Source organism: Periophthalmus magnuspinnatus, chromosome 16 (genome assembly GCF_009829125.3).
Source record: "Periophthalmus magnuspinnatus isolate fPerMag1 chromosome 16, fPerMag1.2.pri, whole genome shotgun sequence".
NCBI classification, from domain to species: Eukaryota; Metazoa; Chordata; class Actinopteri; order Gobiiformes; family Gobiidae; genus Periophthalmus; species Periophthalmus magnuspinnatus.
Genome location: NC_047141.1, coordinates 8,931,069 through 8,958,559, shown reverse-complemented (window position 1 = coordinate 8,958,559; position 27,491 = coordinate 8,931,069). Strand labels below are relative to the sequence as shown.

At 39.8% G+C, this 27,491-nt stretch overlaps 1 protein-coding gene across 3 annotated transcripts; it reads left to right on the top strand.

Moving 5' to 3' along the window:
* The first annotated feature begins 1,224 nt into the window (after positions 1-1,224).
* smarcc1a (SWI/SNF related, matrix associated, actin dependent regulator of chromatin, subfamily c, member 1a) lies at positions 1,225-23,841 on the top strand. Of its 3 annotated transcripts, none has more exons than XM_033981706.2 (28): positions 1,225-1,468; positions 3,405-3,524; positions 3,615-3,700; positions 4,128-4,209; positions 4,372-4,464; positions 4,808-4,877; positions 4,955-5,024; positions 6,360-6,435; positions 7,305-7,430; positions 8,629-8,723; positions 10,080-10,207; positions 10,815-10,859; positions 10,932-10,969; positions 11,413-11,534; positions 11,817-11,888; positions 11,959-12,072; positions 12,561-12,714; positions 13,384-13,491; positions 13,577-13,636; positions 14,133-14,391; positions 15,811-15,972; positions 18,604-18,659; positions 18,751-18,913; positions 19,558-19,733; positions 20,474-20,608; positions 21,131-21,536; positions 21,663-21,788; positions 21,868-23,841. In XM_033981706.2, the coding sequence occupies exons 1-28, from the start codon at positions 1,283-1,285 to the stop codon at positions 21,957-21,959; spliced, it is 3,420 nt and encodes a 1,139-aa protein (XP_033837597.1). In that variant the 5' UTR covers positions 1,225-1,282; the 3' UTR covers positions 21,960-23,841. The 3 variants fall into 3 exon arrangements, with proteins under 3 accessions (XP_033837597.1, XP_055083538.1, XP_033837593.1); XM_055227563.1 differs by having other exon boundaries at positions 8,605-8,723; positions 10,815-10,850; XM_033981702.2 differs by having other exon boundaries at positions 8,605-8,723.
* Positions 23,842-27,491: the final 3,650 nt, after the last annotated feature.

Below are 27,491 nucleotides of genomic sequence, written 5' to 3'. Positions count from 1 at the left end.
GCTTAAAGCTCACAAGAATCAATTGTGTGTAATATAGGACCTTTAACAAAATTGTTGAGCAAACCAACAGAAAGTTTGAAAATCAAATAACGAAACCGTCATTAGAGACAGACAAGCAGATTAACCAACATTGCCCGGAAACAAGCTAATAGATAACTGTCCCAGAGCGCCCCCTGTCTTTAGAACGTCCTTCTTGGCAAGTTTTTTCCATGTTTTCTTTGTGTTTTAGTATTGAGACGGTGGAGGACATGACAAAGATGGGAGTTTATGTGAATGACCTGAACCTGCACGACTCCAGCAGAGAGCTCATTCTGGCCGGAACTCAGCAGTCGGCCGAGCTGCAGCTGGCTCTTGATCAGGTAAACACTAATAGGGCTGTGGCTCCATTATAATGCATTATACAGACTGTTCCAAGTACTAATGGATACCTTAGCGGGGGCATTTCACATTTTATAACTTCAAAATAATGTTAATGACGGTGGGGAAAATGGAAAATTGTTAAATTGTTAGGAAACATGATAAAGATGCACAGGAACTGCGTTATCTGCTGTTAAGAGTGGAGACTGCAATGAAACTAGTATCAGAACAAGATACTCATTTGAGCAGGTATCGATACTAGTCACATTCACGGGACAGAAATCAACCCTTACTGAATAGTTTTAGAATAATCTTAAACTGTATCAGAACAAGACCACATAATCTAGCATACGCCCATGAACCACTATGCAAACTGGTAATATAAAAGATACTACTACACTACGATTTGACGTTGAAAATGACATTCTGTTGTAAACAGAAAGATCATTGTGGTATCAGAATCATATTGAGTATCAAGTCCATTCCTTAGTACCGAGTTTAAAACTTTAGTATTGTGACTACACTAGTGGTGCAAGGCTATGTGTTTATTTTGGAAATGTCTTCCAATAAATGCACGGCGTTTTGGCGGGTATACTGGCTTCTGTGAGTGTGATGCTTTATTGACGTTTTATTTTATTTCAAGATCACAATTATCTTCTAATTTAGATCTACAATTAAAAAAATCTGACACAAATAAAACAGACTTCAATTAAATACTTATAATGTATTTTCCCAAACCACACGGAGCCGCAGTATAGATAAAACCCTGAGAGTTTGGTTAAAATCTAAGCCTACATTTCCCATAATGCTGTAATGTCGCGAGACTTAAAGTGGTCTCAATTTGCGGCTGCGCAGTATCATTGTGAGAGTGCAGTGTGCGCGGAGCGGAGCCGCGGGGAGGAAGACAACAGCGAACAAAAACACAATGGCGACGGCGACCACAGCGGCGAGCGGAGCGGCTTCAGGCGGACCCGCCACCGGCCCGGTCAGCGGGGGGACGGCGGTGGGGAGGAAGAAGGATGGCGGCCCCTCGTCCAAATTTTGGGAAAGTTCAGAGACCGTATCCCAGCTGGAGACGGTTCGGCTTTGGATCGGAAAGCACTACAAGAAGGTACGCTAGCGCCGACTCCATTGATTCATATGAAGGCCCGCGTCCTGCTGCCACAGTGGGCCTCCGTCTGCACACTGTAGGACACAAACCTCCTTCGACTCATGCTCACCTGTGATTTACACTAATATCTCACACAATGGCACAGTTTGTAAGGAGCTGTTCAGAAATGGATGCGCTCACGTGCCTCTGCCAAGTTGTTATCATTTCAGCTAACATCCTGTTAGCTACTTCAGTTAGCTACCTCTTCTCTAACGTTATGAAAAACACTTTTAGGACTGATTTTTTTTCTAAACTAATGGTACAAGTTTGGTTATATTTTACGTGACTTGTAACATAAATTTTACATCTCATAACTTTGTTGATCGCCTATTCTGCAAAATAGTTAGTTAAATGAGTTGTTAGCATGGGGCTGGCTAAAGCAGACGTGGTCACAGGGCCGTGCAGACACAGCTGTAATATCACTGCATCTTGTGCAGTTTGACCACTTTGCATCGATGTAATAAGTGTTTGACGTGCGTGCAGCGTGCTGTAATAGTGAGGAGGTAGATGCCGACAGTTTGGTGTACACAGCAGCTGCGGCTCTCGCCCACTGCCAAACAAAAGACTGAGCACGTACACAAGCGCTCTGACACTTCTGCACAAGGTTTAGGCGCTCTTCTGCTATAAATCTGAACATTTCAACAAGTGAGCGTCAGGGATTTGCAGATTATTTGGTTCATCGATAATCGTAATTATATAGGTCACAATAAAACAAAAAAAATGAGGAGTAAAATTAAGTGTTTTAAATTTTAAAAGGTATAGTGCTTTTGTATGTAACTGGTGTTTTTGTTTTGTCTGTTTTTTCAATTATGTAAGGGTCACATACTAGAGGAGTGGCAATGCATTAGAATTAAAGAATATAAGAAGTTGACTTGTTTTGTTATGAATAATTGAAAATCAGATACTAATCAATACTAAAACTAGTGTCAAAACTAGGTACTCATTTGAGCAGGTATCAGTGCTAGGAATGTCATATTCACAGGACAGAAATTTATCTTTATTTTGCTTTCCTGAAGCTAGCTAGCTTTAGCTTTTAACTTGTTTTGTGATGTGTCAGGCATGAATAATTGTTATATTGTGATGTTTCTTCTCACAATATTTAGATTTGATGTTGTGCATCTATAGTAAACACTTAAATACTCTCTGCTGTAGTATGAACAAAGGTCTTATGGCTTAAATGTACTTGAATGTAGTAATATTTTTATTGGGGAGCAGTAAAACGTAAGCCTTAAAAACTAGTTTATTTTTGTTTTCGAAGTGGGTAAACGCAACTATAATTGCAAATTTCATTCAAAAATCACTGCATGGAAAAAAAATATTCAAAAGATATTTTTCGCTGTCCTGGATTTGTTATTCATATTTGCATTTTTAAGAAAATTAACCCTGTTACTTAAAGGTGCACTTTGCAACCTTTCAGGCAGAGGATCTGCCATCTGTTGTAGAGTTACTTAGTAGGATTTTAGGCCTTTAGAGGAGAAGGCATGAAATGAATTAACTGGAGATTATGAAAACAATTGTAAATGTATTTTTGCCTTTTTACATACAAATACAGTATTTACTACATCTCTTATCTTGTCAGTTCTTATTGGGTCAAATGTATGGTTGGGTCATAGGTAGTAGGGCTGCAACATTCATTGCAACCAAATCGAAGTCAGAATTTGATTAGAATCAATTAGCAAATCAGAAAGGCCGCCAAAATTTCCCCTGCAAACAACAAAATATCCTGTCTTATTTTGCACATAAACTTGTCAAAAGCTTGTCAGAAAAATTGGATTAGATTCATTAGATATTTTATATACCCACCCTCTTTGACTAATCAACACACGGGGCAAGTCTTCAGTCAACCGAGAATTTATTTAATGCATTATTTATAATTTGAAACCTTTTGCTTTTGCAGTATGTCCAGAACGATTCTCCCTCCAGTAAATCCTTGGCCGGGCTCGTGGTTCAGCTGCTGCAGTTTCAGGAGGATGCATTTGGCCGTCGAGTCAACAACCCAGCGCTCACAAAGCTACCTGTATGTCAAACAAAAGCAAACATGCATTATTATGGAAATATGCTAATTTCTCCTTGATTTTCATATGAATTCTTTCCCATTTTTCGGCAGGCAAAATGTTTCATGGATTTTAAGGCCGGAGGGGCTCTGTGTCACATCCTGGGGTCTGTGTACAAGTTCAAAAGCGAACAGGGATGGTGAGTAAACTGGAAAATGTGTCGCTTATTAGGGTGGCGAGATGAATGCAAAAATGTACTGAAAATCGACATTTGAATGAGTGCAAACAGCAAACCCAAAGGCTGCAATTTTTGAAGTGCCGTAATTTCTTATTCTGCATAAAAACTGCTAACCATGTAGTTTGGATCTGTACAACCATGTTTTCAAATATGATTCTAGTATTTATATTTCATTTTTTTTGGTCAATTTTTCTGGACACATTTAAAATCCGACTTTTGAACAAGGTCCTATTATTAAAACAGACATGAATTGTAAATGCTATGCATGTGCATAGCTGCCATAGAGAAATGAAAACCTAACTAATTGCAAGAAAATAGTTTTGACATAAATAAGTAGATCAATGGAAAGCTTTTTAAGAATAACGGTTTCATATGTTCACTATTCTAGGCGTCGCTTTGACCTTCAGAATCCCTCTCGAATGGACCGCAATGTGGAAATGTTTTTAAATGTCGAGAAGAACTTGGTACAGGTATGAATTATGTATATATGTGTACATATAAATAAAAGGTCAATATTTAGCTTTTTATGCCCTGTTGTTTCCCTCTTCTTCAGACGTGAATATTGCATAATGTATTTTTTTTTTTTTGTTAAAATAAACAAAAAAAAAAGTTGACTTGACTCTTATCTCTAGAACAACTGTTTGACCAGACCCAACGTCTTCCTGTCACCTGAGATTGAGCAGAAACAAGCGAGTAAGCTCAAAGACATCATCAAGAGGCACCAGGTGAGGGAAGAGTATACCTCCATTTGGGAAGGCACTGTCTTCTCACAGTAACTGTTGCACTGACTGAGAACAGAGAAGAAATTCATGCAAGTTATTTACCAACACTATGAACATTTTAGTGAAAATAATTGTAGTTAATATTAGAATACTGGTGAGCATACCAGTGTGTGAAAAATTGTTGTTCATATTTGTCTGAAAATGTGTGTGTTTTTTTTTTTTTGTTAATTCTGCAAGATATGCTATACTGTTTTGTCTTTTGTTTTCTTTTTAATATTTGATTTTATATTTAAAACATGATTTATCAGTAAGTGTTGTTGATGGACCCTTTACTTGTTGCATCCAGGGCTCCATTACTGATGACAAGTCAAAAGCCACTCACCTCATATACCCCTCTCCTCCTCAACAAGAAGAAGGTAAGCATCACCACTTCTGTTATACCTGTATGTGACCTATAACCAGGTCTGGTTTGAGCAGTAGTTTTCTGTTGCAGAGGAGTGGCTGCGTCCAGTTCTGAAGAAAGACAAGCAGATGCTGGTGCACTGGGGTGGCTTCCCAGACAGGTGAGGCCATAGCCAATCCTGGAATACACTCCTGTGGGTTTAAAAGAGTGTGTACTTTAAAACATAGAGGAGCTTTTCTTAGTTTTGCATCCAATTATGTAGACCAGTATAGCAGTGCAAACACCTCTGGAGAGGGAGGAAAAAATGCAGTGTTACTGGGAAAAAGCTATAAAGGCATAACAACATGTTTTGGGGTGTTATCCATGAGTGGGAAAAAATAGGATGGTTACCATAGCAATGAACAATTTATATTATATCTTTTGAATGGGAATGTGTTCTCAAAACACTATGAAACACTCACGATTGCTTAGTTCTGAAATTGATTTGTAAAGTCTAAACTGGTAGGGAAATGCTGTTTATTCTGCCCAAGAGAGTAGTGACTGCTCTTCAGTACCACGCATTCTTACTCCCACAGGATTGGCTGTAGACCTGTCGATTAAAATGCGCTAGCCTTATCGAGATCAACTGCTATCTTTTGATTTTTGGCACAGCCCTACTTCCCTGTATAGAATGGAAATTCAATGAAAACCCATGACCTTTAAATACACATTATCAGTAACAAAACATGATTTCTTTGTGTTACATTTTGCTTTCTTGGTGTGAGCGTGGGCATCTCTTCACACATCTGACCTGGTGTGTTTGGGCTTGTGGCGACATATGATACATTTTACGGAGACAGATCATTTTAACCTCCTAAGATCCAAGCTCTTGCATGACCTGCTTTATTAATTTCTCTTTGTTATTTAGGCTGATTGGGATCTGATGAGAGTAAAAACAAATGACTATCTTTTTACATTATGTAGTTTCTGAGAAAAGTGATGTAAAACAAATGTCCTCATGTGGACATTTTAATCATTTTGATAAAACATTTGAATAATGGTTTGCAAAAACTATTAAGTGCTTGAACGCAGCAACATTTGTACTGGATGTAAAAACAAAATGAGAAACAACAATTGTGCCTCTTGGAACAATGTGTCATGTGAAGAGCTGCTGACAGGAGCAGGAAGACATGTGCCTTTACAAAAAAAAAAATATTTTGTACATTCTAAACTCTTAAAAATATTCTAAATTGAATATTTTTGCATTGTTGCTGTTCTTGTACTTCTAAAAATTAGCATTGTGGCCTAGACAACCCAAAATGTGTTATCCACATATGTGGAGGCCAGGTCCTAGGAGGTTAATGCGATACTTTGGAACATTCTTGACAAAGCAATATCAGTTCCATGGAGACAAGCCGGTGGCAGACCCTCCACCAGAAAAGTTACCTTTTAAAGGTACTGTGACCAGAAAATATCTAAAACTGGAAACTAAATAAACTTGATTTGATTCTCCCAGTTATGACACCTGGATGTCGGCTAATGAGGTGGACGGAGATGTTGAGGATCCCCCAAGTACTGACCGACCATGGAAGGTGAGTGATTATGGGGGAGATTTGATCAACAATGCATCTAAAATTGCTTTAATGATATTACTGGCGGTATATCTGTATGAAAGGTAGGATGCCAACGATTTATTGGTCAATTATTTCAGTAGTGCATTAGTCATGATTATTCCAATTTAGTAATAATTGATGCATGTTAAGGATTGTTTATAAACATGCTGTTGCATAGGCAATTTGCTTGGTCAACTGTTTAGATTTTTTTTAAGAGGGCACCATTATTAAATCAACATGAGATAAAAAAAAACAATGTATTTTTAATGAAAAATGCAGTACACATAAAGGAACTGTACTGTGCTTAAAATCGTGATAAACAGAATTACTTTGCAATGATCCAAAGTTTTTCCTCACTTGTCTTATCCATTCCGAGCATCCTAATTATTCACAACGATGAGTTTGTAAGCACTTTACACAACTTTCACAGTCCAGTGTGGGGATTTGCTGTCACGGTAATGCTAACAATAAGTACCAAGCCAACAGTGCACTTCATTATATAAACATCTTTATAATTAGATGCAGGCTGTACACAGTGGACTTATTTTGACCTTAAGAGCTTCTTATACAATGGATATGTACTGGGGCAAGATAATTGTTTATCAAATACATTTTTAAAAGATTGCTACAGGCCCTTTTACTGTTCTAGTGTTCTAACAAGATGCCTCTATTTGGCATATTGAAGCTTTTACTAAAAACCTCCAATGCCTAATATAAATCATTGTTTGACTGCAATTTTCTTACCAAGACAATCGGCAGCTACAGCATTACCCAAATCATATGTGCAAATTTTTTTTCCCTTTTATGTTCAAGCCTTTGTTGAATGTTCCCCCCTTTTCTTGCCCCAGGTCCATGCCAAGTGGGTGCTGGACACAGACGCCTTTAACGAGTGGATGAATGAGGAGGACTACGAGATGGACGACAACAAGAGGCCAGTTAGCTTCCGCCAGAGGATCTTCCCCAAAGAGGAGGAGGTACCACCACACGCTTTTACTGTCCTGTGGCTCACATGTTCCTCTGTACCGCAGTGACTGTTTGTCGCATGTACAGTCTGCATGCTTGTATCTAGACACTGTCAGTCGCCCATCTTTTCCTGACTTTTCCTCATGCTTTTGTCTATTGTTGTCAGGGTTTCTGTGATAGACTTTGCACATAAGAACAGTCTCACTAGGATTGGTAAAATAGAGGTAAAATAGTGATGGACTATTAAGAGATAGACAAATTGGCACAAACTTATTTCTTAGTATCGCAAGAAATACATTTTGGTATCATAACACTAATAAATTCACTCAATACCTGAGATCTTATACTTGTTCTGATATAGCTCAAAATCAAACTAAAGCTCAAATTTTCAAATTGTATAAAGCAAGATATGAAAATGTAATGCAAAGTGTCTTTATTGCTCAAAAATACCTTCAAAAACATGCATTCTTACTGTGAGCACTGGGGAGTTCGCCAGATCTTACCGGTAACTTGGCTCTCCAGAGCTTTCCTGTAACTCTTATTCTCTTCATGGAGAAATTGTTTTAATGACATGGCAAAGCAATATACACATATTCCGTGGAGACAACCGTCCACCAGAAAAGTTACATTGTTTACCTGTTTAAACTAAAATGCAGCATTACCTTTCATATTAATATTAAAGTGGTTGCTTAATCTAGTTTTATATTTTGCCATATATTCTTAGTCATAAGTTCTTAAACTTTGAATTTAGTCACAAGTTCTTCACTGTCTTCAAATCCAACTGAAAATTTAAGATTGAACCCAATCTGAATATTCTTCAAAATGAATAAAGCCTAATAATTTTCAATCAAACAAAGTGTTCCCTCTACCAAGGTTGGTAGATCTACTTCATGATAATTACAGTTTTCTTATTTCTATCTTTACATTTTAAACCCAAACAAATGATTGATTTGAAATTTAAACCTTAAATATTTCTTTATGATTATAAGAAAATATGAATAGCTTTTGCAGAAACCCTGAACCCACCCCTCACCCAGCATCTCACCCCACCTCCCTTCCTGCCTCCCGTCAACCCCTCGATGCCCCCCTCCTTGTGTGTGCGACCGTTCCATCCTCTCATTCTGCGGCTCTTTCTCTCATCCTCCATCCCTCGCTACCTGCTGTGCGCGGGGTTTGTCTGATCAGTCTTCCCGTACGCCTGATCGCAAGGAGCGCAAGGCCAACTCTGCGGGGAAGAAGAGGAGGCGCTCGCCCTCGCCCCCCAGCACGCCCGCCGAGTCCCGCAAGAAGGGAGGCAAGAAGGGGTGAGCACAAGCAACACGGGCATCTCTATAAGGATTTATACAAGGAAGCATCTACACCTACACTATCACTCAAAAATTTGGACAGACTTTTTCATTTTTTATTGGTTATTTCCATAACTATTTACAATATAGAGTCTCACTGAAAGCATTAACACTATGCAGAAATTATCTCAAAATAACTCAAAGCTTTTAGACTTATTTTTAGATTTTGAAAAATATCCACATTTTCCTTTGCTTTGACCGTGACATTGCATACCTGTGAAGTAAACATTTCTGGAGTCTCCACCATGAAGCTCAGTGAGAGAAGACCAAGGGTCTGCAGTGCTGTCAACAAAGCAAAAGATGGCTACTGTACAATTCCATACATCTTGTTTCATTTATTTGATGTCTTCTGTATGTATAAAAATATAAAAAGTGGTAACATAAAGGGGAAAAAAACTGCTATATATACTTTCTGTGGCATGTCCACAATTACTGTTTTGTGGTTGAACACATAAAAGAACTGTAGGTAACCTGTGACCTTACTGTTTTTAAAGTGATTGGCTGCAGGTGCTGGAGTTTAGGTAGTGACCATTCAGATTCAGAGAGTCCTTTTAGGTTTAAAGAACTGGAGCATTGGGAGCCGAAATGAGAGACTTGTATGAAGGCCATTCTTTCTGATTGGATAATTCAATAAAAAAAACAAAAAACGCCAAAATATAAAATAACTTGTCCATCATGTCCAATGTTTTTGTAGTTAAGAATAAATCCATACATTGTTACCAGTAAAAGCCATGTTTAATTTGAATATATCTACCTTGTATCTGGGGACTGTATAGTATATATTCTCCTGATGTGAGGGCAGAACCTAGAGCAGTGATCAAACTTTTCAGCAGTGCAGTACACTATACGTACCTTTCATAACCTTGGATACACCTGTTGGCTACTTTCAACTGCATTAGATAAACAGGATATGGAGGACTGTTTTGAGTTTTGTTTTATTCATTTTTCTTGTTTGTTGTAACTCATTTCACATACAAAACTGAATCGATACATTGTGACTCATTTGTCTTATTTTTTTAACATAGTTTTAATTGGAAATGGAAATCTAGTGCCTATCAAACCATTTAAACACATTTGACACCTTTAATGATAATAAAACACATAAACTTGCTAAATGGCAGAAAATGTGCAAAGCTGAAAGACTGACCTGCTCCTGTGGTGCTGCCTGACCTAGATACCCAGTCTTTTGACTAGTTTATGGAAATGGAAAATTTTACCTTGGTCTTTATGTATTTAGTTTGAAACCTGATAGCTGGCCACAATGAGACAATTTGGTTATCTCTCATATTAATATTTGTACTTGGGCTTTGGCAGGAATCCGGGGCCTCATTGGAAGCGGCGGGGCCAGCGTGGAGAAGAGGATGACACTGAGGAGGACCTGACCAAAGACCTGGACGACTCCTCTGCAGGGGCCAGTGTGGACGAGGGAATGTCCAAGAACTGTGAGACTACAACTATACATTTTCCTCTCCCAATCTTGTCCCACCAGACCTAGTTAAAGGCCTGTGTACTGAATGTCAAACCATGAGTCAGGAACATGTTTTAGTTAGTTTGGTTTTTGAACTTAATCCTTTGCAACTGTGATATTGGACCATGTAATTATTGCCTTATAATTCTCAACTTTTGCTCCTATTTGCTTTTTATCACTCTTGAAAATACATGATGGCAGAAGAATTAACTATGGGATAGTATCAGGCAGTTGGGTTTCCATGAGTCTTAAAAATGTGCCTGATTGGACAAAAACTTGACCTTGTCAGTAGTTGTTGTATTAGTTATAATCTATTAATTTTACACAACATTTTCTCAGATTAGTATTTTAGAGTTGCTTTTTTTTATTTGGCAGCTTTTAACCAACAATGCAATGCAATGTAAAGAGCATTTATCTTAACAAAAATAAATTAAAATCAGATACAGGTCCTTTGACTGATTTGAAATGTGTTTTTATGGTTAGTCTTCAAAAATAAATACCAACACTAGAAAGCATATTTCTGTTTTTATGAATATATTCAATTTATAAGTACTGTACTGATTTGTCTTTTTTTGTTGCAGCAAATTCAAAGAAGGATGACAACGCCCCAATGAAAGGTGATTTGGGTATGTTTTTTTGTTTTTTTACTTGACTTAAGTAAAAGTGATTTTCGACTAAAACCCAGGTTTTGCTTTTAGACGACATGGAAGAAGACTCCATGATGTCAGGTGGAAAGGTGAGTCTCCCAGCTTGTTTCACCCACTCATTTTAACAATTGGACCATCAAATTGTACAGGGCCTACCCAAAAAAATCTGAACCAGTTAGATTTGGTCAGATAATACATTGTTGCGTGCCCTGGGGAAAGGAAGCAATCAAATGACCAAAAAAGGACTTGCATGTCATGTTACTAATAAGGGTGAAGTAAGTTATACCCTTCCCATGGGAAACCCATTCTTCACGCAACTGGGGCAACAGGTCAAGGGCAATGGGTGCCTCAGTGGATCCCAGGGACTCATCTCCAGATCTTGAGCTAGGCTTGGTCAGTTCATCAGCATTTTATTTTTTTATTGAAACTAAATAAAATTGAGAATTGTGATCATTCAATACAAGGAAAAAAATTATACGTTTTGTAGTCTTATCATCCAGCCCTATTTCTATAATGGCCTTTCTTTCTGCAGGATGACGAGGAGCAGGGTAAAGGTGAAACCAACCGCCTCCTGGACTCCGGAGAGGACAACGTGACTGAACAAACCCACCACATCATCGTCCCCAGCTATGGAGCCTGGTTCGACTATAACTGGTGAGTCCAGCATAGGGCTACATTGTGTAAAACTAGGGCGGAGACTAAACGACTATAACAAATTATTGTAGTTGTATTATGGTCATTTAAAATCTATATAGTCCAGATAATGATTTCAAACACATTACGACTGAAATGTGTTTTACAATCAGACAAATGATGTTATTACTAAATCAAAATGTCAATACTGTAGTATATGAATGTAAATAATAATAAGTTAGTTACAGCCTTATGTATGAAAGGGATATGTATTTAAATAGTGCTTTGCCTCTTGTCTGCCAGTATCCATGAGATTGAGAGAAGAGCCCTTCCCGAGTTCTTCAATGGCAAAAATAAGTCTAAAACCCCAGAGATGTAAGTGGTGAATCTCATATGTCGAAATGTGTTTTGCAATATACCTAATAATTGTCATCTTTTGGATCAGATACCTGGCCTATCGTAACTTCATGATCGACACATACCGATTAAACCCCCAGGAGTACCTCACCTCCACCTCATGCCGCAGGAACCTCACCGGAGACGTGTGTGCCATCATGAGGTGAGCTGCCCCCTGCAATATCCATCTTAAAGATGTACATTGTTGGCTTCCTGGTGGAGGGTCTGCCACCTAATTGTCCCTTTTGGAGATGTTATTGCTTTAACTGTAATGTTGCATTAAAACAATGGCCCCTGAGGATCCCTTGGCCATGTGTTAGAGGTTCCCAAAAATTGTGAGAATGTTTGTTGTTCAAAGAACTCTTCCAATAAAATGAGAGAGGTTCGTTTTTTCATCCACAATTGGTTATGAACATGACTTGAATTTCTGAAATTTATTGCTCTTTTATTGCTTACAGCTGTCAATAAGACACATTATTTGAAAAGAATGATTCAGCTGCTCATCTGTTAAGTTGAGGAGCATAAAATGCCATACAGCCATATTCGGTCTCAAACCTTTAACAAACATGAACCTTTTTTTCCGGAAAGTTGCTTGTAAACAAAAGTCAAACCCTCAAGTCATTTCTTAATTTCTCCTGTTCTGTGTTGCAGGGTCCATGCGTTTCTGGAGCAGTGGGGTTTGGTGAACTACCAGGTGGATTCTGAGAGCCGGCCCCTTCCCATGGGACCTCCCCCCACCCCTCACTTCACTGTGCTAGCAGACACCCCCTCCGGACTCATGCCTCTCAACCACCGACCCCCAACGGTTTGCTACATCCATTTATTTTCCATTTGATGCTGACAATAAAATGAGCAGGAATACTTTATTGAATGGATAAACTTTAGCACTATACAATTAAAGGGCCTGTACCAGATTTCTTTCCATGTATATGAACAGAATATGTCTTGTCCCATTACATATATGTACTGCACAAGCAGCTCTTGAGGTCAAAATAAGTCAGTTGTGTACTATCTGCACCTAATTCTAAAATATTTTATTCTCCAATAATCAGGATATGCACTCTTGGCATGCTGTCTCTGAAAGTTGCGAAAAAACACTTATAAACTCATTGCAGTGAGTAATCAGGATGCTCTGAATGCATAAGGCAAGTGAAGGGTAACTTTGGACCACCAAAAATTATTTAAACTGTGAAACACAGAACCAGTTAATTTTAAAGACAGTGTAAAATGCGTTACAGCACTTTTTAAGGTATGACTTACGTTGGAAATAATTGATCTCCTTAAGGCCTAGACACAGATTGTAGAGGGAAGGAAATGTGAGTCTTCACCTGTGTGAAAAAAGAGGAAGGAATGCATGAGATGAGATTGTTTTAGAGGCAAAGATGTAGCGGGTTGTGATTGGATAATTTGAATGCAGTCTTCCTGGTTGAATAATAGGCTACCGCTAAATGTTTTTCTTTTTTTGTTTTGTTAGATTCCTCCTGTTCAGCCCATTTCAAACTTTGGAGACAAAGGAAAGGAAAAGATTGACCTGCAGAACTTCAATCTTCGCTCGGACCTCTACGCCAAAAAACCCCCAAAGGTCAGCAGCAGCAGTACTGTTTTGAAAGTCTAGTTCATATTTTTCACATGTTCATTTCTGTTATAAACTTTTTTTGTTTCAACAGAGCAAAGGAAGCACCACCACCAGAGAATGGACTGAGCAGGAGACACTGCTACTTCTGGAGGTCAGTTTGTTGATAAGCCAAAATAAAGTAGTTCTTTTGGCCTCAGAATGGATTTGAATCATGAGAGATACTGTAGCAATAGTTTTTCTCGACTACCAATTTGCATTCAAGTTGCGCTATCTGGGCCAATGCAAATAATAATTAAAAAAAAGTGTCACTGTGTACTTTACTTTTGTTTTCAATACAAGCAGCATTTACAATAAAATAAAACATACTAAGCAAATGATAACAAAAACAAGATGCCAAGATGTTAAATGGGTTAAATACCACTGAGAAAAGGTGCTTTTTGAGCTGTGCTCCAGTGACTGCTGTGCAAAGGCAAAGTATTTCACAGCTGTGGTCCTTGTGTCTGAGTATGACACTTCAGTCACTTGCATTATTTTTAGAGAACACTGAAGGGCATCATAAATATAGCATTAATAAAAGCTATTCTATTTCTGATAGCTTCTATACTACAGTGTATTACACATTATCTCCCCTTGGTTACCAAATGTAGGCTCTGGAGATGTACAAAGACGACTGGAACAAGGTGTCAGAGCACGTGGGCTCCAGAACCCAGGATGAGTGTATCCTGCATTTCCTTCGCCTCCCCATAGAGGACCCGTACCTGGAGAGCACCGAGAGCTCCCTGGGACCCCTGGCCTATCAGCCCATCCCCTTCAGCCAGTCTGGGAACCCAGTCATGAGCACCGTGGCTTTCCTGGCCTCAGTGGTTGACCCCCGAGTGGCCTCGGCTGCAGCGAGGGCTGCCCTTGGTAAGACTTGTTTAATTTACATACATAGGCTTGTACCTGGACAATTTTTAAAGCAGACCTATTATACAAACTCGACTTTTCAGAGCCTTTAACTATGTCATAATTGATAAGGTTCTGCATAAAAAGAAGGTGGCCTTCTGAGTGTGTTTCATGAACAGGAACATTTCGTGTGGAAATTTCACTGACCAAGTGGTATTTGGTGTTTTTGCCATAATTCGTAAAAAAAAAAAAAAAAAAATTGTAAATGAAATGAGGAGGGCTACAAATGTGTTTAAAGAGTTTACCCCTGCATCTCCAACGTAAATTTCAAAGTAGTTACAGTTGAAAGTTGAACCTGAGTTTCTCCACACGTCTCTCGGGCTCTGTTTGTGTGCCTCCACTGATGCAGTGCAATAGCTCTGGATGATGCTGATCGAGTGGGGCTGTAGGCTTGCGTGTGAGGCTTATATAACATGGGCTATACATATAGCCTACACATTGACAATCAGCACTGTGTAAAGTGCCTGGTTAAAATAAAATAAAAAATAAAAAATGTTCCATAATTTGGGGAAGCTGGGTTCATGCTAGGTCTATTGAATAAAATGAAATTGAAATTGTCAATATATATATATATATATATAAATTTTTTTTTTTTTTTATCGTCATGGCCATGCAACGAAAAACAAATTAGAATGTAGGTCACAACTTACAATAGCATCTCATTATATAGCAATATGTGAATCACGTGTTCTCTCAAATGCCTGGTGATTGTTCACAGCACAGTTCAGTAGATTTCAGCATCAGCTGCACCATCACCTCCACTGTGATCTGTCACTTGTTGGTCAGGAGTTATCTTGGTCTGTTTGTTTGTGTGCTTGTGTTGACACCATTAAACGTCCATATAATGTTCAGTGGCATTGTGTGTGTCTGCTATATTTATAATCTATAGCCATTTTCACACAATCACAATAGGTTTTCTTTAAACTGTCTGTTTTGTCCTGGCCAGTCAGGGCACAGATCTGTGGGTCCAGTAACAACGGACCCAGCTTTTTCCAGCTTTTTAGTAATGAGCCATCATATACATAGGTCAGTACTATTTAGTGATTTAACTTTACTTGCTGCCCAACACCCTATGTGTATGACCTGAGAGAAAGTTTTTTTCTTTTTTGCATTCACAAGTAACTAGAGATCCATGAACGGGGGGTTGGTGAAAATGTAAATGAGTACACCAGTCGTTTCAATCTCCAATGTTAACTTTTTCCATAGAATTTGGGTAATAGGGGTGGACTACTTTTTACAGTAACTATAAATATTCAGATTTTTAAAAAATTTTATATAGCCAATATACTAATATACTGGTTCATCACATTTTCAAATCTGTAAAGTTTAAATGACCGTCAACGTTCCAGTCTTTCATGCGTTCTGTTTGTGTATTTTCAGAGGAGTTTTCCCGCGTGCGTGAGGAGGTGCCCGCAGACATCCTGGAAGCCCATGTGAAGAAGGTGCAGGAGGCAGCCCGGAACACCGGCAAACTAGACCCTACGTTTGGCCTAGAGACGAGCGGCATTGCAGGGACGGACCCCGAGGAGCCTGAAAAGACTGGTCAGTTACATATTCAGGCTTTAGCTTTTTACCATGTTATAATGTTGTACCCTCATCCAAAACAAGAGGTTTTAGATGTCATCCATGCATGTTTGATTATTTTAGTGATCTCTCCTGGGCTGTATTCGAACCTTAGCTGTAAGATTCTGTCCAGTACACAGCCCACAAGCCTACATCACCCATGGTCCCACATGACAATTCTCCATAAATATGTAAAAGCATGATATTAAACACTACACAACAATTTGACAAACATGATGCGATGTGCAGTAGTTTCATTAGTGGGAGAGGGGGGACTCGGCATCAGAAAGAAAAGTAGAAATCATTGAACATGTTAATACAATGTTTTCGGTGAATATAGCATTTTCAAAAATAATAAAAGGTAATATGGTGATCTAAATATGCTACGTGTTAGCAGTTAATACCCCACAGAAGTGAAACACCCCCTCTTTAATTATAATGCATCAAATTGGTTAAAACACTTTTACAAGTCTTCAACGACAATACTGTTTATGCTGTGTGTTTTGTCTATTTAACTTGACATAGACCTATGAATGAATAAAATATATTATGCCGTTTCACTTGGTTTAATAAGGTTTACACGTATGGTAAAATAATAAATAAACTATAGCGTATTTAACGTTTAGTCCTATCTGTTCCTAGTGTCTGACACAAGTATGTGCTGCTCTGTCTGTCAATCATAAGTCATTGCAGAACATTCAGGGGAGCCCTGCTTTTTAAAAAAGTGACAGGTCTATCGTCCTTGTTTCATTTGACTGAGTCACAGAACCACCCATTTAAGCAGCGTGTGAGATGATTCACCATCCAAGCGGAGAGCAGACTGAAAGTTTTAGTTCACAATGTCATGTGCGTGCATTAAGGAAATGATCACAGAGCACACAGCTTTGGACAGTGCACACACACAGACAGGAGAAGAGGAACGTCAAATTAATCGATTTGTCTATTTATTTTTAATGTGATTATAGGTAAAATATATATACATATATGCAAATACCTTTACATAAGCCCATTCAAAAGCTTATTCACTATCTGACCACTAGAGAGCAGCAGCCTCTTAAGTAACATCTTGATTAATATGCAGGACATGTTCATAGCAGCTTCGTGTCGTGTCTTATCTTCAAATCATAGCACACTTCTGTCTCCTCTGATTAATCGTATAATCAGTGTCTTGACATTTTTGGGGTTATGCCTTGCGTTTGCCTACGGGGGGCTGTCACATGTAAATGAACGCGAACACTGTGGCACGTTTGTATTTACTGCAGTTGTAAGCAGTGGATTAAAACAACAGTGGCAGATGGGGAGGGGGAGGAGGGGCATTGGAAACTAGGTCATCACTCTCAAATGTGCAGATTTTTTTTTTCCCTTTCTCTGTTCACCACTGGTTTATCTGTGCGGTCTGTGCTGTCTCATTTAGGGATGTCACGATTAGAAGAAAGGTCATAAATTTCTGATTATTCATGATTATTGACCCCCATCACCAAAAAGACAATGTGAATACAAGAAAATAAAGGATTGTACTAGATGAATGGTGATCCATTAGTCAGTGTTTCTCAAACTGTGGTACATGTAGCACTGTACACGAGCTCCTTCAGGTGGAACTTGGACAGCTCTTCAATTTTAGTGGGTTTACCTAATTTAGAGTCAATTTATCCACTTTTTTTTTGTCCTCCTTTGGATTATTTTTTCTGTAGAAGTAGCGTGTCAATGACTATAGCCACTGCTGTAGTATGTGACCAGCTTTATGAAATGAAACTTTCTGTGTGATAGTCATGTTAATGAGTTGTTTTTGAAATAATTTTGCTTACTTTTTATGGTTATGGATGCTCTGATCCAGTTTTTTTTGGCTCCCGATCTTATACCATTTTTTTTTTTTTATATTTGCGATTCTGATACAATATTGATCTCATCACGATACTGATTTTCAAAGTTTTTTTGATTTTAGTTACACAATTTAGGTTGTTTCAAAGGCAATTGATAAGATATCTTAATCAGACTTGTTCTATTGTACTCAGTCTATTGTACTTATTTAATACACTTTTATGTGGGCACCTCAGATGTTCTTGGTGGCCCACTTCTCTTTCTACCCAATACTGTCTCTGTCTCCATTAATTTCTTGCCATGCACGAATTGACTGATGTGATGGTGGATCTCTTCCACGTTGTTCTGTTGTTTCGTTGAGTCTGCATATCCGATTTTGCCTCAATAAACCATGATACACATTGTGCCTTCTGCTGAGGAGCAGCCATTGCTTAGGGGTTCATTCAGAAGGATGCCTCTTTAATCAACAGGTTAGCGAAATATAAAAAATACATTCTGATTAAAAACTTTTATAACCACTGCATACAGTAGAACAAATGTAATTAATATATCTTATCAATGGCCTTTGTAATAAAATGTTTAAATTCTAAAGGGACTTTATGGACACATAAAAACACTTCCGCAGTACAACAAATTATAAAGCTAGTTTTAAGAAGGAGTTTAAGACAGTAACTTCAGGCCATAGCGGTTGAGATATGTGATGTCACAATGACTCATGATTTTTGTTTCTGATGCATTTACTGTCTAAATGTTTGAAATGTCTAACTTGGATACCCTATGTAATATTTTCAGAAACTTCCGAGGGAGAGAAAATGGACACGGACACAGACTCCCAGCAGGGCGACAAGGTAACTCCTGCAAACGTGTATTTATTGAACACTATTTTGTTTTGAATTATATACAAAATTTTCACACATGTGCTTGTTCCTATCTCATCAGGCTGAGTCAAAGGAGGAGGCAGAGAAGCCCAATGAGTCTGCAGAGAAACCAGAGAAAACGGAAAACACCGACAAAGTGAAGAAAGAGGGAGCAGAGGCAGCAGAGTCCTCAGAGAAGGAGGATGACGAGCCTGAAGAGGAGCAGGACAAGGAGTCTGCAGCAGGTCAGCATCACCAACTCTAGACAAGTGTCCTGCCCAGTGACCCAATAGCTCTACTCTTTGATCTGATAGAATAATGTTTTGAGCTCCCATTTGAAGTCTGTATTCACCATGTAAAGACGTTTTGATTCAACCACTGGCTTTTAAAGGTCCTGTATAATGCATTGTTCATCCTTTTTCATCTAATTAAAGGATCTGTATGTAAGATTTATATTTGAATTCTGAGGGTTTTGAACTTTCACATGAGTCGAGGCCTTTCCATATACTGAGAAAAAAACGTGTGCATGCCTGTCCTCCACCTGCAACCCAGGTTGTGATTGATTATAATATCTTTTTAAAACAGTAGGGGGGGGATTACATACAGTTCCTTTTAAAGCTACCATCTGTAATTGGATTGGCCAACCTGTCTTGGTTTCTCACATACAGACGGTAGCTTTAAATCATTGTACCCTTTATTTGCTGCAGAGGAACTATTGTTGGTGCCAAGAACAATGGCATTTTTCTTTCTCTGGAATTAGTTTAGTGCAACCTTGAATGATAATGCAAGAATAACTATAATCAATATATTTACTCTTTTAACCTAACGTTAACCTATCTTGTGTTCTAAATCTCTAAACTTCTCACCCCATTTTCAATGACATGTGTAGACAAGGAGAAGGAGGACGCCATGGAGACCTCCTCTGAGACGGAAAAGGACAAAGAGGATAAAGGTGCTTCAGATGAGGCCGAGGAGAGGAGGAAGAAGCTGGTGCACGACATCGGAGAGGGCAACATTGCCACCGCTGCTGCCGCTGCACTGGCCTCTGCTGCCACTAAAGCCAAGGTGAGTTTAACTTCATCACCATCACTCCCACCCACATGTGCATGTGTGTCGTTAAAGGAATGTCACATCACTAATTAGTGGGTCGATAGTGTCTTAGTCAACCAAAATTTGCATTAGTCAATTAATCAATTTATTTCGATTATAAGGCTGTATATGGGACAACAGCAGAAAAGGAGAAGTGAATTAGTGAGTTTAGCTGAGGATTTGGTATTTTTTGTTATTTATATGCAAAAAAAATCAGATTAATCTCATGATTCACAAGTTTTTAAATACATTGTTTTCTAGTATTTTTGATAGTGCTTTTTGCACTCTTATGAGTGCAGTTTGGGTCAGATACATGGAGATGTGTACGGTAATAGTTTGGAGAGCTTTTGACACGCCCCCTTTTTAGTTGACTAATCAATCAGCAGATTATTTGTCAACTACAGTCCTAGAGGGGTGGTTTGTTTGATTGTAGTTCTCCAATCTTCACCTACTTCAAGTTTTTTTGCCACTCTTGAAAATGACAGAAGTATCTGTAATAGTGTTATGCAGTTGTTTCCCATGATCCTTAGTGAACAATGTTCCTGATTGGACAAAAAGAGGTGACCCAGTCTATAGCTTCTATAACAGCTGACATGCAACAAAATGCTTTGTAAAATGTATAGATAATGTATGCAGTCCCAATCTTTATTTCATTTAGTGTTTTTTATATGATGTGATGATCTTGTCTAGAATAACTCTCTGGTTGTCTCTTGCAGCATTTGGCAGCAGTGGAGGAGAGGAAGATCAAGTCTCTGGTGGCTCTGCTGGTGGAGACGCAGATGAAAAAGCTGGAGATCAAACTGAGGCACTTCGAAGAGCTGGAGACCATCATGGACCGGGAGAAGGAGGCGGTGAGTTCACACATGGTGCCTTATCATTGTAGCATGTGAGCTGTGGAGCATGGTACATATACATGCACACCGTTCTTAATGACATGCTCCTACAAAGCAACGTGAAGATCCTGTGTGTCCTGCTGGAGACAGTACTGAGAGTGCAAAACTCTGTCTGACTGAATAAGCACAGAGACTGTAGCCCAGTTTCCCAGCTGTAAATAGTGCATGAAAGAGGCAGGTTTACATAAGCTTTCAAAGGGAGGCAGGCAACTGGAAGGAGCTACAGCGCCACAGGCTTAACAGTGGGCAGCTCCACACAGCAACAAGTGTAACAAGGCCTCTTTGCTCCAGCCCACACAGCCTCCTGCTGCAGTCTAGAACAAAGCCTGTGGAACTGGACTGTACTGCAGAACTGTCATACAAGTGTGTAAACTAAAGTGAAAGGGACATCTCATTCTGCACAAAAGGGCTTAAATGTTTTTCTGTTTTCATCCTCACAATCTCCACACCTGCTGAACATATCTGCTTGTCTGTGTTCAGTTGGAGCTGCAGAGGCAGCAGCTGCTCACCGAGCGCCAGGCCTTCCACATGGAGCAGCTCAAGTACGCTGAGATGAAGGCCCGCCAGCAGATGGAGCAGGCTGCAGCCGCCGCAGCTGCTGCTCAGGCACAGGGCCAAGGCCCTCCACAAGGGCCCGGACCTCACCCAGGACCTCACCCAGGACCTCACCCTGGTCAGCACCCAGGACCACACCCCGGACCCCATCCTGGACCCCCTCCTCCAGGCATGCATCCAGGAGGACCCCCACAACATCATGGAGGGCCCCCACCTCATCATGGGGCACCCCCACCCCACCACGGAGGTCCCCCTCCAGGTGCAGCCATGCACCCAGGATATCCTCCAATGGGACACCACCCAATGGCACCCCATCATCCTGGGCAGACGGGTAAGTGTTTAGTAGTGGTCTCAGTAAATTATAGCATCAGTCACTGAATGTAGACCAATAGGTAGACGTGAGACAGCTACGACAGTTAGTGGTTTGGAATATTTATGGTTTCCCATCCCATTGCAGGCCCAATGGGACCAGGCCAGCCAATGCCAGGCAGGATGATGGCTGGGCCTCCCTCTGCTGGACCTCCTCCTGGAGGTATGCCTCCTATGATGCCTCCTCGCCACCCTGGAGCTCCCAATGGCATGTGTGAGTGTCTAGTATAACACTTTATTAAACATTTTGTTATATATTTATCTAAATCAAATGTTGTCTTTTTGTTTTACAGACCCTGGCCCTCCACCTGCGCAGCCTGATGCCATGCCAGTAGCTCCAGTGGGGCCCCCTGCGGCCCCTGGTGGAAGAGTGGCTGACAACTAATGGCCCCACACTAGAAGCACACGTCCTGAACATGTTGTCGCTTTGTTGCCCTTTGCTACTAGCTCAAGAATTCTGTGAACTCTTCTAACAGGACACAAACAAAGACTGACCCAACATTGTCCACACTCACGCAGCAGCTGTCTCCGGGGCCCCAGCACAGGCTGGGCTCTAGTATTACACTGTTTGTGCTTTGGGCCAGTGGGAGGCGGTGGGAATGACTGTAAACATTAGTAATAGTGATAGTTGGCCGAACAGATTTCTGATAGACACTGTTGATGGGTCCTTGACACCCTTTCTCTCCTGTGAGTGGAGCCTGATACTGGAGCTGAACGTCAGCCTCACACATGCACAAAGAGGATCTAGCCTTCCCTCGCTCTCGTCCTGTTGAGTATCTACCTCTCGCTCCTAAGTAATACACTGTAGATGTGTGTGTGAGGTGCTCCTCCAAAACCACTGCTAGACCCAACTTTGATATAATGTGCTTCATCCTGTTAAAACTAGCTTCAATGTCAAGTGTGAGCCAGAGGTTTAGGGCTGTGTTGTTAGAATGACGCTGAATTGGATGCAAAAGTGGTCAGTGTAGGTTCACTGCACTTGTAAAGTTACTGGTATCTTTGAATTGCAAACACGGGTCATAATTCTAACAGCAAGGTTTAGCATAATAAGTTTCCTTCCTTCCTAGCACAATCTTAACACTTTGCTTTCGTTAATCAAAGAAACAGCTGCTTCAAGGCTGTGTGCACAAATTGACCAGATCCTGCCACAAAGCTCTGGTTGTGCTGTACATGCACCCATGCATTTAATCTCCTTCTGATCCACACACAGCCTTTACATTAAGAGGCGCGGTCATGAGGCCATCCCAAGGTCATCTGCGTTTTTAGCCTAGCAGACTTTAGCTGTTTCTAGGTGCTGATACTGTAGCCACAAAACTGTTTTATATGTCCATCTCCTGCTGCCTACCTCTGACTAGGGTTGTCAAAAGTATCAAAGATCAGATACTAATCGATACCAAAACTAGATATCATTTCAACACGTATCATTACTAAAAATGTTAGAGGACAACCAGTCTTATACTAGTTTTGATAAAGCTAATATAAGACCACATGGTAATTATTTTGTGTTGAAAATTATTCTGTTGTCTAAAAAAAGAGCCTTATCTGTATCAAACCAAATCCTTAGTATCATGACAACATTACTTCTGACCCACACTTGACATGGCCACCTGCTGTTACGTTCTATACAAAAGCAATAGTGTCATCCTTGTGGTCTCTTCACAAAAACATTCTGTAATGATCCCGAACGTCGACTCATGCAGAACCGTTTTTATTGATTCTAGAAGTGTCTTTGACTATTCCTCAGACAAGGCAGTTCAGTGGTCTTGAGCAGGCACAGCTCTTGTCTCCCGTCGCTAGCACTGTTAGCCTCTGCTACCTCCTCCTCCACGCTCACCCGCTAGCTAGCTACCTCTTCTAGAAATCTTCCTCTCGCTCTCTTGCTACCTCTGCGTGCCCCCTCTCCGCTACCTCTTGTTTCCTCGTCTTTTCTTTAGTTTTCCTCTCCTTCAAGTGCCCATGTGACTGCTGCAACACTCACCACTGCCCCCAGTGTGTCGGAGACTACACTACAGTCATTCACTCACATCCACTGTGCCCTTTCTCTCCCAGTCGTCATCAGGCTCGTCACCTCCTGAATATAACGGGGATTTCCTTATAACATATATTATCTTAATTTTGTGTTGATGGTAATGTATTTTTAAGAAGAATTGTGTAGATGGAAGTTATCTGTTTAAAAGTTTGTAGATTTTTCTTTCTTTTTTATTTTGTATGGGGGTCTGTTGGTACTTGGATCTTGGACACTGTCAAATAAACTGTGTTTTATATGACTTTGACTTTTAATCACTTTAATGCTTGTACCAAACTAAACGAAACGGCACACAATTCTATTGTGTACTCAATGACTTTCTTTTTAGCATATCAGAAGTTAATCAGAACTTTTAAAAAATCTCATGTGGGTTTTTCCTTTGGGATAAATTGATTCAGAAAGAAAATTGCCAGTGACAATATTTTTACTATTGGTGTTCCATATTTCCATACTTGATCCTGATCAAGATTAATAATTGAAGCATATTACAAATGTATGATTTGATTATCAATGAGGTTAAGGTAGACCCCTGAGGAACACCACTGCATAAATGTGATGGAAAACACTTTGAATGAAATGGAGCATTTTGCATAATCTAAGAGGGGAAGATATGTTTACATAGCAATGTTAAAGTTCAGTTGTTTTTTTTTTAAACTAATCTTACTTTGTGTTGTTCAGCCTTTACCTTAGCCCAGTGTATAGGAAAGAAGTCAAGGAATTAAGTTTGTGTAATAAAGAGCCAGCAGAGGCCACAATGAGCTGCTCTGTGAGTCAGTTTTCAGGCTAATTTGGTTCAAAAAGGAACATGGTAAAGTTACTAGTTTATGCTAACATTTCTATTAGCATAAGCATGAGGGCTAGGCCTATTTGTGTGCATGTTTTGGACTGATGGTGGAAACCTGCACAGATGCAGCATTGTATAGGCCTAATGTTTATCAATAAACAATAAGAGACGGGCAGATCAACTAACATTCATAGAAAACAAGCAAGTGGCTAACCCTGAACCCAGAACATCCTTTGTCCTTAGAGCCTCTTTCTGATCAAAATAAAGGTAATGGAGAGGTCCCCTCTTGAACTCACAATTCATTCCTGATGGATTTACTTGCAGGATAACCACAAAATACTTTCTGTTTGCTTTATCTCTTATTCCCACGTCCATAGACTGCACTCACTGGTGGCTTGATACACTGGCCTAATCCAGGAATGTAATCTGGAGAGAGGAGGCAGATTGAGCCATGATGATGTTATTGAGAGGGATGAGATGGAGCAGAGAGGGTGATTACTGTCCTGGGACGTTAGCGGGGGAGGGGGCGTAGACGTGGGGGCATGTACGGTCCGTAGACGTACAGTAGTTTAAGCTGCTCTCATCGACCGCTGGAACGTGTGGGGATTATGCACACGGATCACTTTACTTCAGAAAGGCTGAGTGCTACGACCACTTCATGGACAGGAGTTAGGGTGGGATTTAATGACACTTCCCAGCAGAAATTAGACTCTAACCAGAATCAGGAAAACACCCACACTAGTTTAGCTGGAGGTATTGCTGCATAAACAGACTATTTAATTTAATATATTTATGATTGATTGATATTTATGATAGATTTTTAACTCACTCCTCTTATTTTTTTCCTTTAAAAAACATTTTGTCAAACATAGCTCTGCAAAAGGTTTCATGGTACTATATACTGCTTGCCTGGACACCACTCCCTCCGTTACATCTCGAACCAGAACCAAACATGATCATGCGAGCCAGTTTGTTTATTTCAGTGGCGTACGTGAAGCGAAGGAGCTCATTGGTCACCCATCATTTTGAATATCATCACATTTGTCTCACTGCTGTCAATGTTTTTCAGTCTCCTGTGATATTTTCTTTCCTTTCCTTTTTCACAAGCAGCCATATGTGTTTTGACATAGTCCCTGATTGGGTAATCCATCTGAACTCTTATCCCTGGCATATTACTTATGAATAGAGCAGACTAAATATTCCAGAGGTAAAAATTCTGGATTATCTTGGCTGACCACCTGAGACAGAACCCCCATCCAGACCCAGCCACCACATCTATCAGTATTATCCATCAATAAATATCTTAATCTACTGTTGTGTCGTGGTCCTTGCTAGTGAATTTTCTTTTATTACTATGTTGTCGAAAATGCAAGACAAAAACAATATCATCTCAGGTGTCTCACAATCAGGTGATGGACCCTCTATTATAAAAGTTACATAGTGCACCTTTAAGTCTACTAGTTAGTCTATTTCAAACTAAAAGGTTCCAGCTAGAGGATATTACTCACTCGTTTAAAGGGACTGTAACCAATGTAGCTGAGTCCTCCCCAGTACATACATAATGCAAAATGAGACCGCTATGCTCTGTCTGCATCTAATCATAAAGACGTTTTATTGGCCGCTAGAAAAGTTTTAAAGTTTTCCATATTTTTAAGAGTGTGAAAATTGTGTGCAGCGACTTTAAAGAGGGGATATTATGCTAAATCAGCTTTAGAGGGGTTTTAAATCATGTTCTATCAAAAACATGCCTGAAGTGGTACAGTCTCATCCATGCATGTTTGAGTGATCTTGCGACCTCTCCTGGGCAGTAGTCGAACCCTCCTTACGGTCAGCTGTAACATTCTGCTCAGTTAGTGGGATGTGCACTTTACAAACATCAAGTCTTTCTCTCCAGCACTGTTCGCTCCTTGCTGGTACAGAACAGATGCAGCATGTGCCCAGACTTTGAGCCCACAAACATATTGCCCTCTCATCCCACCAGAGACCCCAGATATAGGCCTATTTACATTCTGCTGACTGTTTCACCAGGAATATCTGACAGGACGGTCCCATGGTTGCTACCCCGTGACCCCCTCCTGTCTGCTCTGCTCTGCTGCAGACCTGCTGATGCAAACCTCCATGTCTGACTAAGGGAACATATTAGAGGGAGATGAGTGATGAGTGAAATGTGCACTTATGAATCAGATTATTGCACTGCTTGTCTCTACATGTGTCTATAGGGACGGTACTGCTAATAAAATGGAATCTATTCGATCGTTTTGTCTTTTTAAATTTCTTTTGAATCCCATAGAACAAAAACGGGGATTATTTTAGAGGCTGTAACAGTGCTTAACTCCACAGTTTGTAATTAGACTGGCCCCTGTTGTATTCTCACATATCACCACTAGATGCTATCTGCGTTGCTGCTGTCTGATATTGTCTCAGTTTTGACCGTAGTATTTTTGTTATCACTGCTGTTCTAAAATAACTGAGTAGGCTTGCCTGATTTTTACTTTTTACAAAACTAGTTTGTTTTAAACAGATTGCAGTGGTCCAAAGTTATTCTTACCTTATCTATTCTGACCATCCTAATTACTCACTGTGATGAGTTTCTATGCACTTTTTTAAACTCCCAGAGACCAATGAAGAGTTTTGCTGACGGTAAAGCTAATAACAACTAGCATACTAACATGCACTTCCTGATAATCAGACAATATAACACTTTATAATTAGATGCAAACTTATTTTGACCTTTATATAATATATCTGAACTGGGGTAAGATAAATTTTTGCTCAAATACATGGAAGCAAAATTGGATACAGGCCCTTCAAGGCAAACAGTCCTCCAGGAGGAATTTAAACAGTGACATTTGGTCCCTATTGAACTGGATGGCCCGCTCTGTGCTACATTAGCACGGTACATGTGCTCACAGCCAGTGCGCTGAAGTGACTCGTATACTTTCCATTTTCCACTCCACTGAGCCCACTGCACCGCTCAAACACACTCACGGCGCTATCTATAGAATCCACAGTCACTCACATGCTAATGCTAATGCATATCACCAATTATACCACGCCATCTGAATGTCAAAGCTGGAGGACTGGATTTTTCTCATAAAAAGTAGTTT